The sequence below is a fragment of the Elaeis guineensis genome, chromosome 5 (assembly GCF_000442705.2).
Source record: "Elaeis guineensis isolate ETL-2024a chromosome 5, EG11, whole genome shotgun sequence".
Lineage (NCBI taxonomy): Eukaryota > Viridiplantae > Streptophyta > Magnoliopsida > Arecales > Arecaceae > Elaeis > Elaeis guineensis.
In genome coordinates this window covers 5,930,792-5,945,050 of record NC_025997.2, presented here as the reverse complement: position 1 = coordinate 5,945,050, position 14,259 = coordinate 5,930,792, and the positions used below count along the sequence as shown (strand labels likewise).

Here is a 14,259-nt window from a genome sequence, read left to right as displayed (position 1 = left end):
AATGCACGATCATTCCCCAGAAATACTTTACCACTCATCTGTTTATAAGTGACAAACCAATTTCTGTGTGGACACATGTGATAAGTAGCACCACTATCAAGGACCCAGGAACTCTGTCCATGATCTGAACTCACAGATAGAATTTCTCCAGCACTATCACTGTCATCAGAATTATTGAACCTGTCAACAACATTCGCAGAACTCTCTGATTGCTTTCCCCTTTTATTTTTCAACTTGGGACAATCTCTCCTGTAGTGTCCCCGCTCCCCGCACTCAAAACAGTTAGCCTTTTTCATTCTAGACTTTGATCTAGCTTTAGATTTCTTTTTAGTTGAAAAACCTTCCCTTGACTGTGTTCTTCCCCTGCTCAACAAACCCTCTCCCTCAGATCTGTCTCTATTGTCTGAAAAATTCTTTTTCAACTCCTTCGATTTTAGTGAATTACTAACATCATCTAGTGAAATACTGTCTTTTCCATACAACAGAGTATCAACAAAAGTCTCATATGAGGGTGGCAACGAACATAACACAATCAAAGCCTGATCCTCACTATCAATATCAATATCTATATTCTTCAGGTCCATAATGATTGAATTAAATTCATCCAGATGTTCTTTAATGGGCGTACCTTCGTTCATTCTAAGATTGTACAGTCTTTTCTTCAGATAGAGACGATTTGTCAGCGATTTGGCAGAATACAGCTCCTCCAATTTCTTCCACGCTTCAGATGCCGATTTTTCACTAGCAATCTCTCGCAGAACATTATCAGTGACGCTCATGAAAATCGCACTCAAGGCTCTCTCCTTCAGATCGGCCTTGTCCGCCTCCTTCATACCCTCTGAAAAGTTATTCTCAACTGCCTTCCATAAACCTTGCAGAATCAAGGAAGATTTTATTTTAATCTTCCACAGACTGAAACTCGATCCTCCGTTAAACTTCTCCACCTCATACTTCGTTGAAGACGATGCCATCTGTGAACCTTAAACTGCACGCATACAATGCTCTGATACCAATTTGTTATAGCAAGCACAAATATAGGGCACACACAGATTCGTACAATCACACAAAATAGAGAAGAGAAAGAAAAACAAACACAGGATTTACGTGGTTCGGCTGAAAAGCCTACGTCCACGGGCAAGACACGAGAGAAAAATTCCACTATGATGAAAAGAGAGATACAATCACTCAAGAACTCTCCAAACCCTAGCCGCACTTTGATTTCCCAAACCTCTCACAAAAAACTGCCGAGATTGGCAGAAAATACAATATTTATACTGGTCCGTACCGCGGGGGGCGTTGCCCCCGCACCCCCAATGAGGTCAGTGGTGGGCTTCGGGCATGGGCCTATCGGCCCATGCCCTCCGCTACCACCACAGACCTCCCAAAATATTTCATTCAGGTCGCAACGCGGGCTTTTCAGATTGGGTCATAATTCGAGCCCATAAAAGATATCCAAAATTCAAGCCACATTAACAACATCATAGAAACATAGAAACTTTGTATTTTTTTCTTTTCTTCCCCGGTTGAGACAAACAAAGAGCCAACCATTTCTACTTAATTAATCTACCATCGCTTGCACGTGGGTGTGAGGGGCAAAATAAATAAATAAAAAAAAAAAAAAGACCCCACTTCGGTTGGGGGGATTTATTTCACGTGCGAGTTGGACGGGGGGACACTTCTCGTTGTCGGTTTTAAACCTCGAATCATCCGTCCGATCTCCATCCAATCATGCAACGGGTTCTGGTTGTATCTTCCGCCCAAAAGAACGATCGATCTTCCTTCGCAATGTTCACCGTTGCACACATCGCAAAGCACCACCAACCCCTCCATTCATCCGTCTGCACACATCTAGAAGTGACCATCGCCCGATCCTACGATGGATTCGCCCGAAAGAGGGTGAATCCTTCTTTCGCGGGAAAGATACAATCCCTCTCCATCGTACACCCGTCCTTGTATTGCGCACGGATCACACGTGGCCCTATTCGAGGGCATCCACCACATCGCTGATGTGTTCTGGTCGGTACGACATTAGCCTCTCTCCACCCAACATAAGTTTACTGGGTCCCGCATATATCGGTACGCAATGGAATCTATTATTATAGTTTTAATCTTTCGTGTATGTGAGAGCAACAAAGAGGGAGAGAGATGCGGACAAAGCTCGATGGTGGGCCAAATGAGATTTACATATATATAAATTCTTACTAATACCAATGATGTACAAATACCAAAGAAGAGGAAGAGAGGGGATGATGAAATCAAAGATATCATCAGACGGCCTTGAGCGATTCTACTTGTGATTTTCCACGAGGGCCATTCTTCCTGATGTAGAGACGGTACTCGTTGAAGGACATGGGTTGATAGAGTGCAGGGCGGTCAGGTGTCACCAATTCAGGGGCTGGTTCTATTGGCAGGTCACTCTTTGGATTGTAGAAAAAAGCAAAAGATATCCGCTCTGCTTCTGAGTTCACCACCACCCTATGCTCCACACTTCTGTACGTCGCATTGCTGAGCACCTGCCACAAATTAGAAATAAATTATTGTTTAGTAATATTTTTATGGATGTCCATTGTATGTAGTATGTTGAGTGATAATATAATATAATTATGTCACGTGGATTTTAAAGTCATATCTACTTTAGGACTAGATCAATTGTTACCCCAAAGACCAACTAGTTAGTGATTTTTTGGGTAATTTTTAATAATAATTAGAGGAGCCATGATATCACATTGATGTGGTGTTGTCGCAAGAGGATGGGTAGAAGCAAGTAATGGGAGGCGTGGCATGTGTCGACTAGGGGGAGTTTGGACCGATAGAATGAGCACGTGGGTTTGAATTTGGAGGGAGGCAGAGAGAGCCAAGAAATACCCTTTGCTCTGTAGAATAATGACCCTTGGAAAGTAAGTGACATGAGGTACCTATCCACTGCTGAACTTTATCCTTTTATAAGGAGCGGCCACTTTTTCTTAAAACCCCACTGATGCCCGGCTCAACATCGATCGAGACAATAGCCTACTAAAAAATAATAAGCAGGTTTTGATTGAGGACATGATTGATCACTAGATTCCAAGTGAACCACCTTTGGCCATTGTAGGGAGGATTAGTATGGATGCAAGAGCATGTGGGAAGCCAAGACCTTGAAACAGACTGATAAAAATAATTTTTTTTTAAAAAAAATTTGATTAAGCATATCTCTTGATTAAATAAAAAGATAAAATTACTAAAAATAAAATTGATATAGAAGTCGAAACCTATCTTTTATAAAATTTTATCTTTTTCATAAATATTTTTATAAGTTATATCTAATTTTTTAAAAAAATAAGATTGTTTAACTAAAAGTGAAATTCGATCTGAATTATAAAAATTTAGACCATATTTATTATTTTTTTATTTATTTTTTTTTAAAAAGATACATTCGGTTAGGGTGGATTAGAAAACTTCTCTCTCTCCAAAGGAATTTAAGAGCTTTTGCAATGGAAAATGGCCTTCAAATCAAGGATAAGACAAGAGTCTTGAAGGCTCAATAAAATGAGGCTTAGAATTTCTCCACCAGGGTGAAGAAAACGACGTCCAAAGACGTGTACGAGCACAGAACCATCCAAGAGGCCGCAGTGAAAAAAGCAAAATGGTAACTTGATTCAGAAAGATCACTTGAGAAATCACTCAGGTGTTGTATATTCTCCCCGCTTTCTTAGAATTGACATCATGAAGTGTGCAACGCGATTGCTGCAAGGAGAAATTATACCGCGATGTACTAGCTAGTGATACACCATGAACATTCTGGCTATCTTACTGTAAGGAAAAAAAAAAAAAAAAAAATCGTCGAGCTAGCTCTCTTATCTTTTTTTTCCCCCCTATCTTGAGTGAATAGAATCCTTGCCGACCGTTACATCCCCTCTCTTCAGACCGAATGGAATCCCCTATCGAGACCTCCATAGAGCTAGCATCATCCGCATCCTGATATCGGCTCTCTTCCGGTTGAGCGTCTCCCACCTCCCAAGTATCACTCCTCTTCCATTACCCTAGCTTGCATCTTTCGCCTTCCAAGCGCTGCTCCAGTACTCTCGTCTATTCATGAGCACCGCTCCGTCCATGCAGTCCCTCTTTCTCTCTCTCAAAATCTAAAGTTGGGTCAAGTATTGCTTAGATAACCAATATTTTTGATATATACTTTGCTTGTGTACATGGGAGGATTTCTTTTCTTTGAGAGCAAGGAGAGAATTAAGTGTGGAGCATTGGATTGGGTTAGGTTCCGTTGGCTCAAAAGAGGGGTGTTTAACCAAATTTGCCTTTTCGATTTTATCTTTATGTTGATATATGAGGTGGCTAGAGTGTCCAGGTGGTGAAAATGGATTGGCTTGTGGCCGATCGAGCTGGTTCTCTAGCTGCCTTGTGACTTTCCAGGAGCTTGCCGAGGCATTGCTCTGGAGAGGGGAAAGAACAAAAAGGCCCAAGGACAAACACGGGCGGTCAGCCAAGGCACCGGTCCGAGCTGTCCTCTCTCTATTTGCCCTGGCAATTGGACCGCACCTCGACATATGTGCACCACACGCTCCGGTCGGTCATGCAAAGAACTAAGAAGAGCTAGCAGGAAGGATAAAGACCGACTTCTTCGAACCTCGCAGCTAAGTGACGGCAGATTGCTTGGCTCCACGAAACCACTAGCACGTGTCGCGGTGATAGGCTCAAACAAGCCCAGGGGGAGGATGCCGAGAGGATGAGGGTAAAATAAAAGGAGAGTTAAAGCTAGCGATAGATAGATACATGCTAGTTTAATTACCTGAATTTGATCGCCGACGTTGATGATAAAGGCGTCGGGAATCGGCTGAACGGCGACCCAAGCATCGCCTCGGCGAACCTGAAGGCCTTTGACGCGGTCATCGGCCAGGAGCACGGTTATGCCGCCCGGATCCGAATGCGAGGAGAGGCCGAGAGCGAGGTCCGGCTGGGGGCACTTGGGGTAGAAATTGACCCTCATACAAACACCCACGTCGTCCCCGCCGAACGCCTTCTGTAGGAAATTCTCCTCCAGTCCCAGGCCCGACGACAGCACCTTCATCACTTTTTCACACAGCTTTATCAATTCTCGGCTATAGTCGTCGGTAGTCTCCCTGCTGATCCAAATAATTAAACGGTACGTTTAATGTTAAGAAGATATACGAATTTGATACGATTATATATGTTTTGCTTTCTAATCTGCATGCTATTTCGACGAATTGTTGAGATTTTGTTATATATATATATATATATATGTATGTACCTCAAGGAAGGAGGAAGGGCAGGCCATTTGTCATGGCTTTTTAGGGAGGGGGGAAGGATGTGGAGGTAGTAGTAGTCACCCCAATCGAGAATGGCGCCCTTCTCGATCCCGAGCCGGCTGCCGTAGCCCTCGTAAGTCTTGGGGGAATTGGCATACACCTGCTTCGCTTCCATGGGTAAATGGAAGAAGCCCCGCCACGCTTCCCTCATCCGTCTCATCAGCCGTGGATCCACCCCATGGTTCACCACCTGGAAGAATCCCCAGTCCCGGCACGCATCGGATACGGCCCGGACGACGGCCGCGCGGTCGGCGGTGCCGTCGGTGCAGGCGAGCGAATCGAGGTCGATGACCGGGATGCTGAGGTTGGCGGATGGGGCCGAAGAAGGACGGTCGGAGGGCGGCTTTATGTACCTGTCGGGGATCGTGGTGGCGCCGCTGTCCGAAAGGGACTGGACGCGGACGATTGGTTCGGGCCAGTCTTGGAGGCAATCCATGCATCACAAAATCTCTCACCTCCTCCAGTCGCCGACGCCGGATTCTATGAGATAACAAGTACAAAAGGCCTGTACGACGATGATGGTATACGGCACGACTCTTCCCGGCTGACCATGTTAGACTCACTCTCATATATAAAGGGATAAAAAGGGAGGCAGAGATAAGGAGGAAGAAGAACACTTGAGAGAGGTACAGAGAGATGGGGGGAAATGGTGGAGGGAGTTAAAAGTAGTGGGAAAAGAGATGGATAAGAGCAGGCCGAAGGGTGGAAGAGGGAAAGAGTTGTGAACGGGTATTGATGGACGAAAGGGACGGAGACGCAAACGTGATATCAATGGGGATATATAGCTGGGTGGTGAACACCACCCTTCCAAGTCGAAAAAGATACCCCCCATGAGGGGTAGCAAATGGAAGGGTTTTTATTTATTTATTTGGTTATGGATTTATTTTATTTATTTATTTTTTTAACAAGAGAGGAGGGGTTGGGTTTTTGTCCTCATTATAATGTTGCGAAGTCGACGGGCCCGACAAGCACGAGCCTGAGAAAACGAAAATGGACGCGACTCGAGGGATACAGACAGAGAGAGTGGGTTCAAAAGACGTGGTATAATGGCTTCTTCTTGTTGGTCTTCTTCAAGCACCTCGCGTTAAATAGTAAGCGGGCGGATGGGAGGAAAGACGGACAAGGGGTTCTATACCTTTTTCGCGAGGAAGAGATTCACCTTCCTTCAAGAATCCACCGTTGGATTGAGAATGATCGTTTGGAGTTCCGTGCAGACAGATGAAGGCAAGATTTTGGAATGCTTTGAGATCTGTGTAGAGCGCCATCCAACGATCAACATCATGTAAGATATAAACCCGATCGAACGTAGATCGGCAGAGGCCAATATGCATGGGGATGGAGAAGGTTTTGCCGGTATCTTCGGGTATTTTTTTATTGACTTTATCTAGAACATATGTGGTAGAATAAAAATTTTTCGTCCATAATGCCTTCATGTCCTCCAACTGGCCCACGAATGTCTTTAAGCATGTGGGAGATTGGCATGGATCTTTGTTTTTATTGGTGGTGTCACGACTATCCCCTTGGATCTTTTGTGCCTCATGTACTTTATAATTTATGATTCTGGAAGGTCGACCAGATGCAATGGGTTGAAGTTGGTTCGGTCAATGGGCTCAAAAGATAGGCTAGCTTAGACATAAATGAGTGGCTAGGTTGAGAGGGCATTAATGATTGACGTGATCATGACGGGTCTCACATGTTCCAGATTGGAGTTATGGGACGGGCTACTAGTTTATAGTATTATAATCTGGAGGAACTTACTATGATATTTTGCTAATCTTGATGTAGCCAAAAAGATGGTGCTATCTTTAACTGTGTATGCAAGTAACGTGCGGTGTTCAACTTTCACATTTTCCTTTTGATAAGTATCTCATCTGCCCATGTATGACATCGTATATGGGCTTCTGTTTTGCTTATTTTGATAATTAACATACAGCAGGAAGCTAGGATAGCCTTGCGAGGACAAAAATGAGGGGGCAGAAAAATCTTTGGAGTCCACATTGAAGGTAGCATCTATATATGTAACTCGATTATTAATTCCATTTGCGACAATAAGCTGACTAGAATGGCATCCGCAATTTATATTAAACTAGCATTGGCTCAATAACCATGCATACCTAGTTTTTTCATAGGATTCACTTTTGGCTAAGAATGGATTGGTGAGTCTAGTACAATTTAAACGACCTTTCATATCTATAGGTGGTCATCTTCTAATGACCAAATCAAAGCTAGGTATAAAGTTAATTTTGAATAGCTCATTCCTTCATGATGTTAGATGACCTATTGATTGGTGGGTAGACATGTGCAAAAATCTATAAGGATAATCATGGAAACAGTAAATTTACAAGAATATCTATATGATTTTAGATATTTATAAGGGTATGTATATCAAATTAAATACTAGTTAAACTAACATCCTTGAGTGGATGGTGACAGATGTGCAATAAGAAATAATTTTATAAAGATATCACATAAATAGTGAATTTATAAGGGTATATATATAATTTGAATATTTATAAGAACACACGTTCAAAATCCTCAATAACATGGAAAGCATCAAACACTATGGTGCAAAGCATGCCCTTTCCTACATATGTTGTAGCCAAGAGAGTGTTAACCTAAAAAAAATCTTCAATCCTTTATTCGTTATCAAAGGATATTTATGGTTTCACTAAAATTGCTGCATCAATTGGATATAAACATTAATTCCATTATATGAGTTAGTATTGTTTTTAGCCTTTAAACCGATCCCTTCATATGTCGTGAAATGGAATGGGATAATTTGTCAGCTTTTCTTTATCATTCAAAGAATAAAGAGGAAGGAGGAAAAAGAAGAAGCCCTACGTTAAATATATTGGATTCTCCTCTAGTTTATAGTACATAGGGAGTTTCCTTGGATCCTATCATTCTCCAAAGATTGGATTCTCCTTTAATATAGTACAATATAGCTTGGCCTGCATGCCTTTAGTCTTAGGGATGCAAATAATTAACATTATTGTTAATTAATTATGATAATGTTATATTATTACATTACATGCATGTATGGATAGTTAATTTTAAGCTGTTAATAAAATCAAATTTAAATACATATAGTTAGAAAATGTTTCACAATGCAATATACCCTTTTCTATAGTCAATCCGACTTACAATCTTCCATCGTTTTCAAATTGAAGATATCATTTTAAACTAATATATAAATTATCTTTCTTCTAAAAACAAATTAATGTGACACAATCCGCATGGTAAAATTTGTGCTTGTGACATGTGAGTATGTTTTTCCTAGACACTTAATCTCATGTGAAGTAATCAAATAACGACGCATGTCATATGCCACAACTGTAAATAGAAGGCGTGGCAAGCCGGCAGGCAAGCCTCATCACACGATTTGACCAGTAATCGGAGGCCTTGGCCACGTCCTCTTCGCTTGTGAATTCTTTGCAACGTTGTGGAAATTCTTGGCAGCTTTTAGTTGATCCCTTCCGTCAGCCTGGGTCCATACACATGCAATCATCTTGGCTCTCCACGTAGTACAAATTGGTTGTCCTATTCGCTCGTGAATTTTTTTGCAACGTTGTGGAAATTCTTGGCAACTTCTAGTTGATCCCTTCTGTCAGCTTGGGTCCATATGCATACAATCATCTTGGCTTTCCACGTAGTGTAAATTAAAATATTTTATGATTCGTTTGGTTTACAGAAAGATTTTTTTTATACTGTAATATTTTTTTCAAAATACTGATGCCAGCATTTAATTTATAATATTTAAAAAAATAGTTTACATATAAAAAAATCTGTTGTATCCTTAATAAAGAAAATCATCTGATCCAATTCTTTTAAAAGCTTCAGAATACTGTTGGAAAAAAGTAAACGCAATTTTCAGTTGATAGGAGTTGGAGTTTTCTATGCTTCACGTGGATTTTTTTTCATATGGAGTGAGAGAATTTTATTCTCATGAAAAAGCTACTTTTCCATCGGTCTTCTTGAAAACTCTAACTAAACATAGAGTCTCTATATTTTCTCGTTGATTACTCTTTCTTTCTCTTCTTGCGAACCAAATGAGTTTAAAAGTTTAATTGATCTCTTTTTTGCACGAGACTTTGGCATTTGAAACGTGGCCTTCTGGTGAACCAAGTTCTTAGAAGTGAGATATCAACAAACTAAAATTAATAGTTGTTGGAAAAGCATTGTGAGATTAGCCACTACTGTAGTGTTTCTTTGTAACTCTTCTGCATTAGGTGATCATACAAGGAACCTATTGGTGGAGATCAACGTCAGCATATAGAAGTTACTTACTCATAATTGCGTATAGAATCCCGAAACAGACCACCACCACTCAAAAGTCTCAAACCATATCCAATGATGTTTTCTCCACTTGGCTTTGTTTACTACACTTAAAAAGTTGATTAAAATCCCATGCTTTTTTGGTTAGATTTGCTGGAGGGATGCGTGATAGTGTTGTCCGCCGCCTACTTGACGCTGCTGCAGAAGGATTCTAAACCACTGAATCCTTCCGCGGATCCAATACCCAGTGCTTCATTCGCATGCAGTAATGCTCGGCTGGCATCATTGCAGGAGATGAGGTTTAATTATCATTTAGTCGTCATGCGTGGGGTTGGCCCCGCAAGAGCCTAAATTGGTGGCTCTTAGATAGTGTTCGGCCTATTGTAGGCTGTGAAGGGATCAAAGTTTGCAAGATGTGCCAAAACGATGGCCTTGTTTACCACCTCTCTGTGTGTGTGTGTGTGTATTTCTCTCTCTCTCCGCACACACACAAAAGAGACATGCATGGATGGATCCGATAAAAAGAATATGGACTTTCCCAAAGAAAAAGATAAAAACTATGACAACCTTTCTAGAGTGATGAAATGCTCGAGATCAAGTGGTAAGAGATTTTAATTAATTTAAAGTATCCTTCCTTTTCTCCTTTTCATGCCACTGATCCTCATATGCATCTAGTTGCTGCTAATAATTATGTGAGTCTCATCCAATTAAGATTATTGTTGCAATAGATAAGCAAAATAACAAAACAAGAAGGAAAAAGAGGAGGAAAAAAAAAAAGAAAAGAGGACAAAAAAAAAAGAATACACAAAATTTATAGAGTTCGGTCCACTAACTTATATCTACAAGTAGAGATAGTGGCAAAAACTTCACTATAAGGTGGAGATTACAGAATACAAAATTACCTCACAAACTCTAGACTCCAACACACCAGTTCTTTAGGACACTCAATTACTATTTAATTACTACTACTCCTTTTAGGATAACAAGAGATATATATAATATAGTAAACTAATTTAGACTCAAACTGATGTTTCTATAATAAATTAGTTTAAACCAATGTCCTAATTCGATATATCCTTGAATGCTATCCAAATAAACATTCAGTGATATAGGTTTATCCTACTAAAAGTAAAATTCAAAACAAACTCAATAAAGCTCCACCTTAGCTTGAAGTTTATGAAGTCAAATATATTATAATCTTTCTTGCTACTTTTTCACCTGCCCCATTAGGGAATCAGCCTCTACCAACACCAATCAAGTTCAAGCAATAATTGGAAGTAGCTGTATCAATATATCAACTGCATTTTCTATGGTGGCTATCTTCTGGATGCAACAATATCATTATTATCCAAATCATCTGTATAATCAGAATCAACATCATTTGCAATACTATTAGTTGATCTACTACTATAATAGACTAAGCTAACATTTATAGAATATCTCAAATATTCATAATCCATTTCACGATCTACCCATATCTTTCTAAGATTGGCCATGTACCTGCTAACTATACTAATAATATATATATGAAATATTTAATCTAGTATAAACCAGAGAATACATCAAGCTACCAAATACACTAGCATATAAAACATGTGACATGTGCTCCACCTTCTCCTTAATTTGCGATGATAAGGAACTAGATAATTTAAAATATGTGGCCAAAGAAGTACTCACTGGTTTGAATCTATCTGTATCAAAACCTTCGAGCACCTTCTCTATATACTTTTTCTAAGATAAGTACGATCGATCTGCTTATTGATCTCTATTGATCTTTATCTCCAGAATCTTCTTTGCCACATCCAAAATTTTCATTTCAAATTCATCACTAAATTGAACTTTCAATCTATTGATTTACTTTGTTGCAATCAAAGTATCATTAGTACCATACAACAACAAATACATACAAAAATCTCTAGAAGTTTTTTTATAGTACATACAACTACCATAGAGATTTCTAATAAAACTATTATTAATTATGAATGTATCAAATCTTCTACACCATCGTCTACATGATTACCTCAAACTATATAAAGATTTCTTCAACAGACAAATATAATTCGATTTACATAGAACAAGAAACAGCTCTGTCTTTGATATTTCAGATTTGTTCCTCTACTTCACTGTATAAGAAGGCAATTCTGACATTAAGCTATTGAAGCTCTAAGTCGAACACACAAATCATGGCAAATAGAACACATATGGAGCTATACTTTATGATAGAAAAGATACTTTATGAAAGTCCATTCCGTCATTCTAAGCATAGCCCTTTACAACTAACCATGCTGTCTCAGTCCTAGGAATATCTTCTTTTTTTCTTGAAATCCATTTACATGCCTACTTTTCTCTTATCCTTAGGTAACTGGACAAACTCCCAAGTATGATTTTTTTTTTAAGTGACACAATTTCTTCATTGATAGTTGTGGCCCATTCTATATACTTTTTGCTATTAACTAGATCCTGATATGAGGAAGGTTCCAAATCTTTAATACTCGTAGTTACTATAAGACCTTAAGTAATTCCATGTTAGCATGTTGTGAGGATAGTCTAACCTACCTCATCTCTTTAATATTATACTGCTGTTCCTGTGGTGACGCATCATCCTATATAAATCCTATATCTATCTCATTGGGCTAAACTGAAGAATTTTGTGCACTCGCCCTTGAGCTTCAACATCAAGCTCCACTTATTTACTGACAATACCAACACTATCAATAAATTCCTTCTCTGGTTTAATATAGCAGACTCATCAAAAATAATATCTCTATGAATAATAATTTTAAGTGACCTAGAATCATCTATACACCATAATCTATATCCCTTTTTTCTATCTACATAGTCTAAGAATATGCATCTTTTCCCTCCATTCAAGTTTACCATTAATCACATGAACATATGCAGGGCAATCAAATATTCTCAAATTAGAATAACTAATAAAATGACTGGACTATATCTCATGCTTAATCTTTCACTCAATTGTAGTTGATGAAAATCAATTTACCAGATACCATGCTGTATTAACTGCTTCAGCCCTGAAAGTTTTTTCAAGACCATCATTTGAGAGCATACAACGAGCTTTCTCCATTAGTGTCCTGTTCATCTATTCTTCAACTCTATTCTGCCATGATATTCTCTATACAGTGCGATGTCTCACTATACATTTATTCTTGCAAAATTATCAACTTCACTTAATAGTTTCCAAGCTATTATCAGTTGTCTGGATTTTAATCTTCTTCCAATCTGCTTCTCAAACAAGATTTTATACTATTTTAGTTTGACAAATACTTTATCTTTGTATTTTAGAAAACATACCTAAATCTTTAATGTTAGAAAATAATGATGTGCACTCCTTGATGCAACTAAAGAGGGACTATAGAGATTTGAATGGATGTAATCTAATATATCTTTGGTACTGTAATTACCGGTACTGGACTTTACCCTACACTGCTTGTTAAAAATATAATTTTTGCATAAGTCCAGTTTTTTTGAATCTTCATAGTATCAGGCAAATATCTTTTGGACAAATTCATCATCCTTCTCTCCCTCAGATATCCGAAACACATATGCCATAACTTAGTAGCATCCATAACTGACAATCTTAATGATGAAGAAACTACTATAGTATCCATTATTGTTCTATCCACTAAGTGATATAATCCATTAATCAATTTTTTTTTAATTACTACAAGGGCTCCCTTAGAGACTTTCAGTAAACTATTTTCGTCAGTATACTATATCCATGAGAATCTAGAGTATCTAAGGAGATTTTTTTTTAAAAAAAAATTTTGAAAGTACATTTTGAGCTTTTAAGATCTGCATAACACCATCATACATCTCAATTTGAATTGTTCAACCATTAACAACCATTATAGATTTATTATCTCCCAATGGGATCTTTCCTTCCCTTGTTTGATAAGTAGAAAATCAATTTGTATTAAGAGTCATACGAAAGAAACAATCAAAATAAAAAATCTACTATCCCAAAGCTACTGACACTGACCGACAGAATCTCACTACCAGCATAATCAAAATTTTTTTGCAAAATTTTCTTGTGCTGCATAGTATTAGCTTTAAAGACATACTCTCTCTTTTCATCCTTATTTTTTTTTTCTTTCTGGACAAAGTCTTCTAGTATGTCTTGTGATAATGAAAACAATAGATATTTTTATATTTCAATTTTGATCTATAGTTACCCTTACTGTTTGAACCCCTTTCTCTATTTCTACCTCTAGCAATTATAATTTGCAGGTACTTTTTTCTTCAACTCTTTAAGATTGCAAGGCATCTTTTATATCATGGACTAAAGTGATTTTTTATGATACAATATGGTATCAACGAAGATCTCATAAAATGATAGTAGTGAATACAATAAAATAAGGAATTGATCTTTATTAGCAATTGGAACAATAATATTTCTTTAATCCAAAATGGTTTTATTAACTTCATCAATATGATTTTTCACAGATATACCTTCTTTCAACACAAGCGATAGAGTCGATACTTCAAATATAATCTGTTTGCAAGTGGCTTCGTCATGTATCTACTCTCTAATTTTAATCACAATTCAGCTATTGTCTCCTCTTCAACAACTTTTGTAAGCACCCAATCTATCAAAGAATAGCTCCTCTTTGTCCCCACCGTATATGCTATCGGGTAACTTCTTCCTACC

General features: G+C 38.5%; 1 protein-coding gene and 1 long non-coding RNA gene across 6 annotated transcripts; one reads left to right on the top strand and one right to left on the bottom strand.

The window, feature by feature from the left end:
• Positions 1-2,162: 2,162 nt before the first annotated feature.
• LOC105044602 (jasmonate-induced oxygenase 1) lies at positions 2,163-6,048 on the bottom strand. 4 transcript variants are annotated; one of them, XM_010922549.4, is made up of 3 exons: positions 5,258-6,048; positions 4,778-5,111; positions 2,163-2,513 (listed from the first exon to the last, which is right to left on the bottom strand). In XM_010922549.4, exons 1-3 carry the CDS (start codon positions 5,749-5,751, stop codon positions 2,268-2,270), a joined length of 1,074 nt encoding a protein of 357 aa, XP_010920851.1. In that variant the 5' UTR covers positions 5,752-6,048; the 3' UTR covers positions 2,163-2,267. The 4 variants fall into 4 exon arrangements, with proteins under 4 accessions (XP_010920851.1, XP_010920852.1, XP_073113355.1 ...); XM_010922550.4 differs by having other exon boundaries at positions 4,778-5,108; XM_073257254.1 differs by having other exon boundaries at positions 5,337-6,048.
• LOC105044601 (uncharacterized) lies at positions 4,997-10,134 on the top strand. Of its 2 annotated transcripts, none has more exons than XR_012141346.1 (3): positions 4,997-5,131; positions 7,249-7,318; positions 9,739-10,134. It is a non-coding gene; the product is annotated as an uncharacterized lncRNA (long non-coding RNA). The 2 variants fall into 2 exon arrangements; XR_012141345.1 differs by having other exon boundaries at positions 5,002-5,131; positions 7,252-7,318.
• The last annotated feature ends 4,125 nt before the right edge of the window (positions 10,135-14,259 follow it).

Bases quoted from the DNA above. Each gene is read 5' to 3' on its own strand.
- LOC105044602 (XM_073257254.1), bottom strand. From the start codon at position 5,884: ATGAGAGTGAGTCTAACATGGTCAGCCGGGAAGAGTCGTGCCGTATAC. The intron at 5,112-5,336 runs GTGACTACTACT...TATTTGGATCAG, and splicing joins GGGCGCCATTCTCGATTGGG to CAGGGAGACTACCGACGACT. The intron at 2,514-4,777 runs GTAATTAAACTA...AATTTGTGGCAG, and splicing joins ACGTCGGCGATCAAATTCAG to GTGCTCAGCAATGCGACGTA.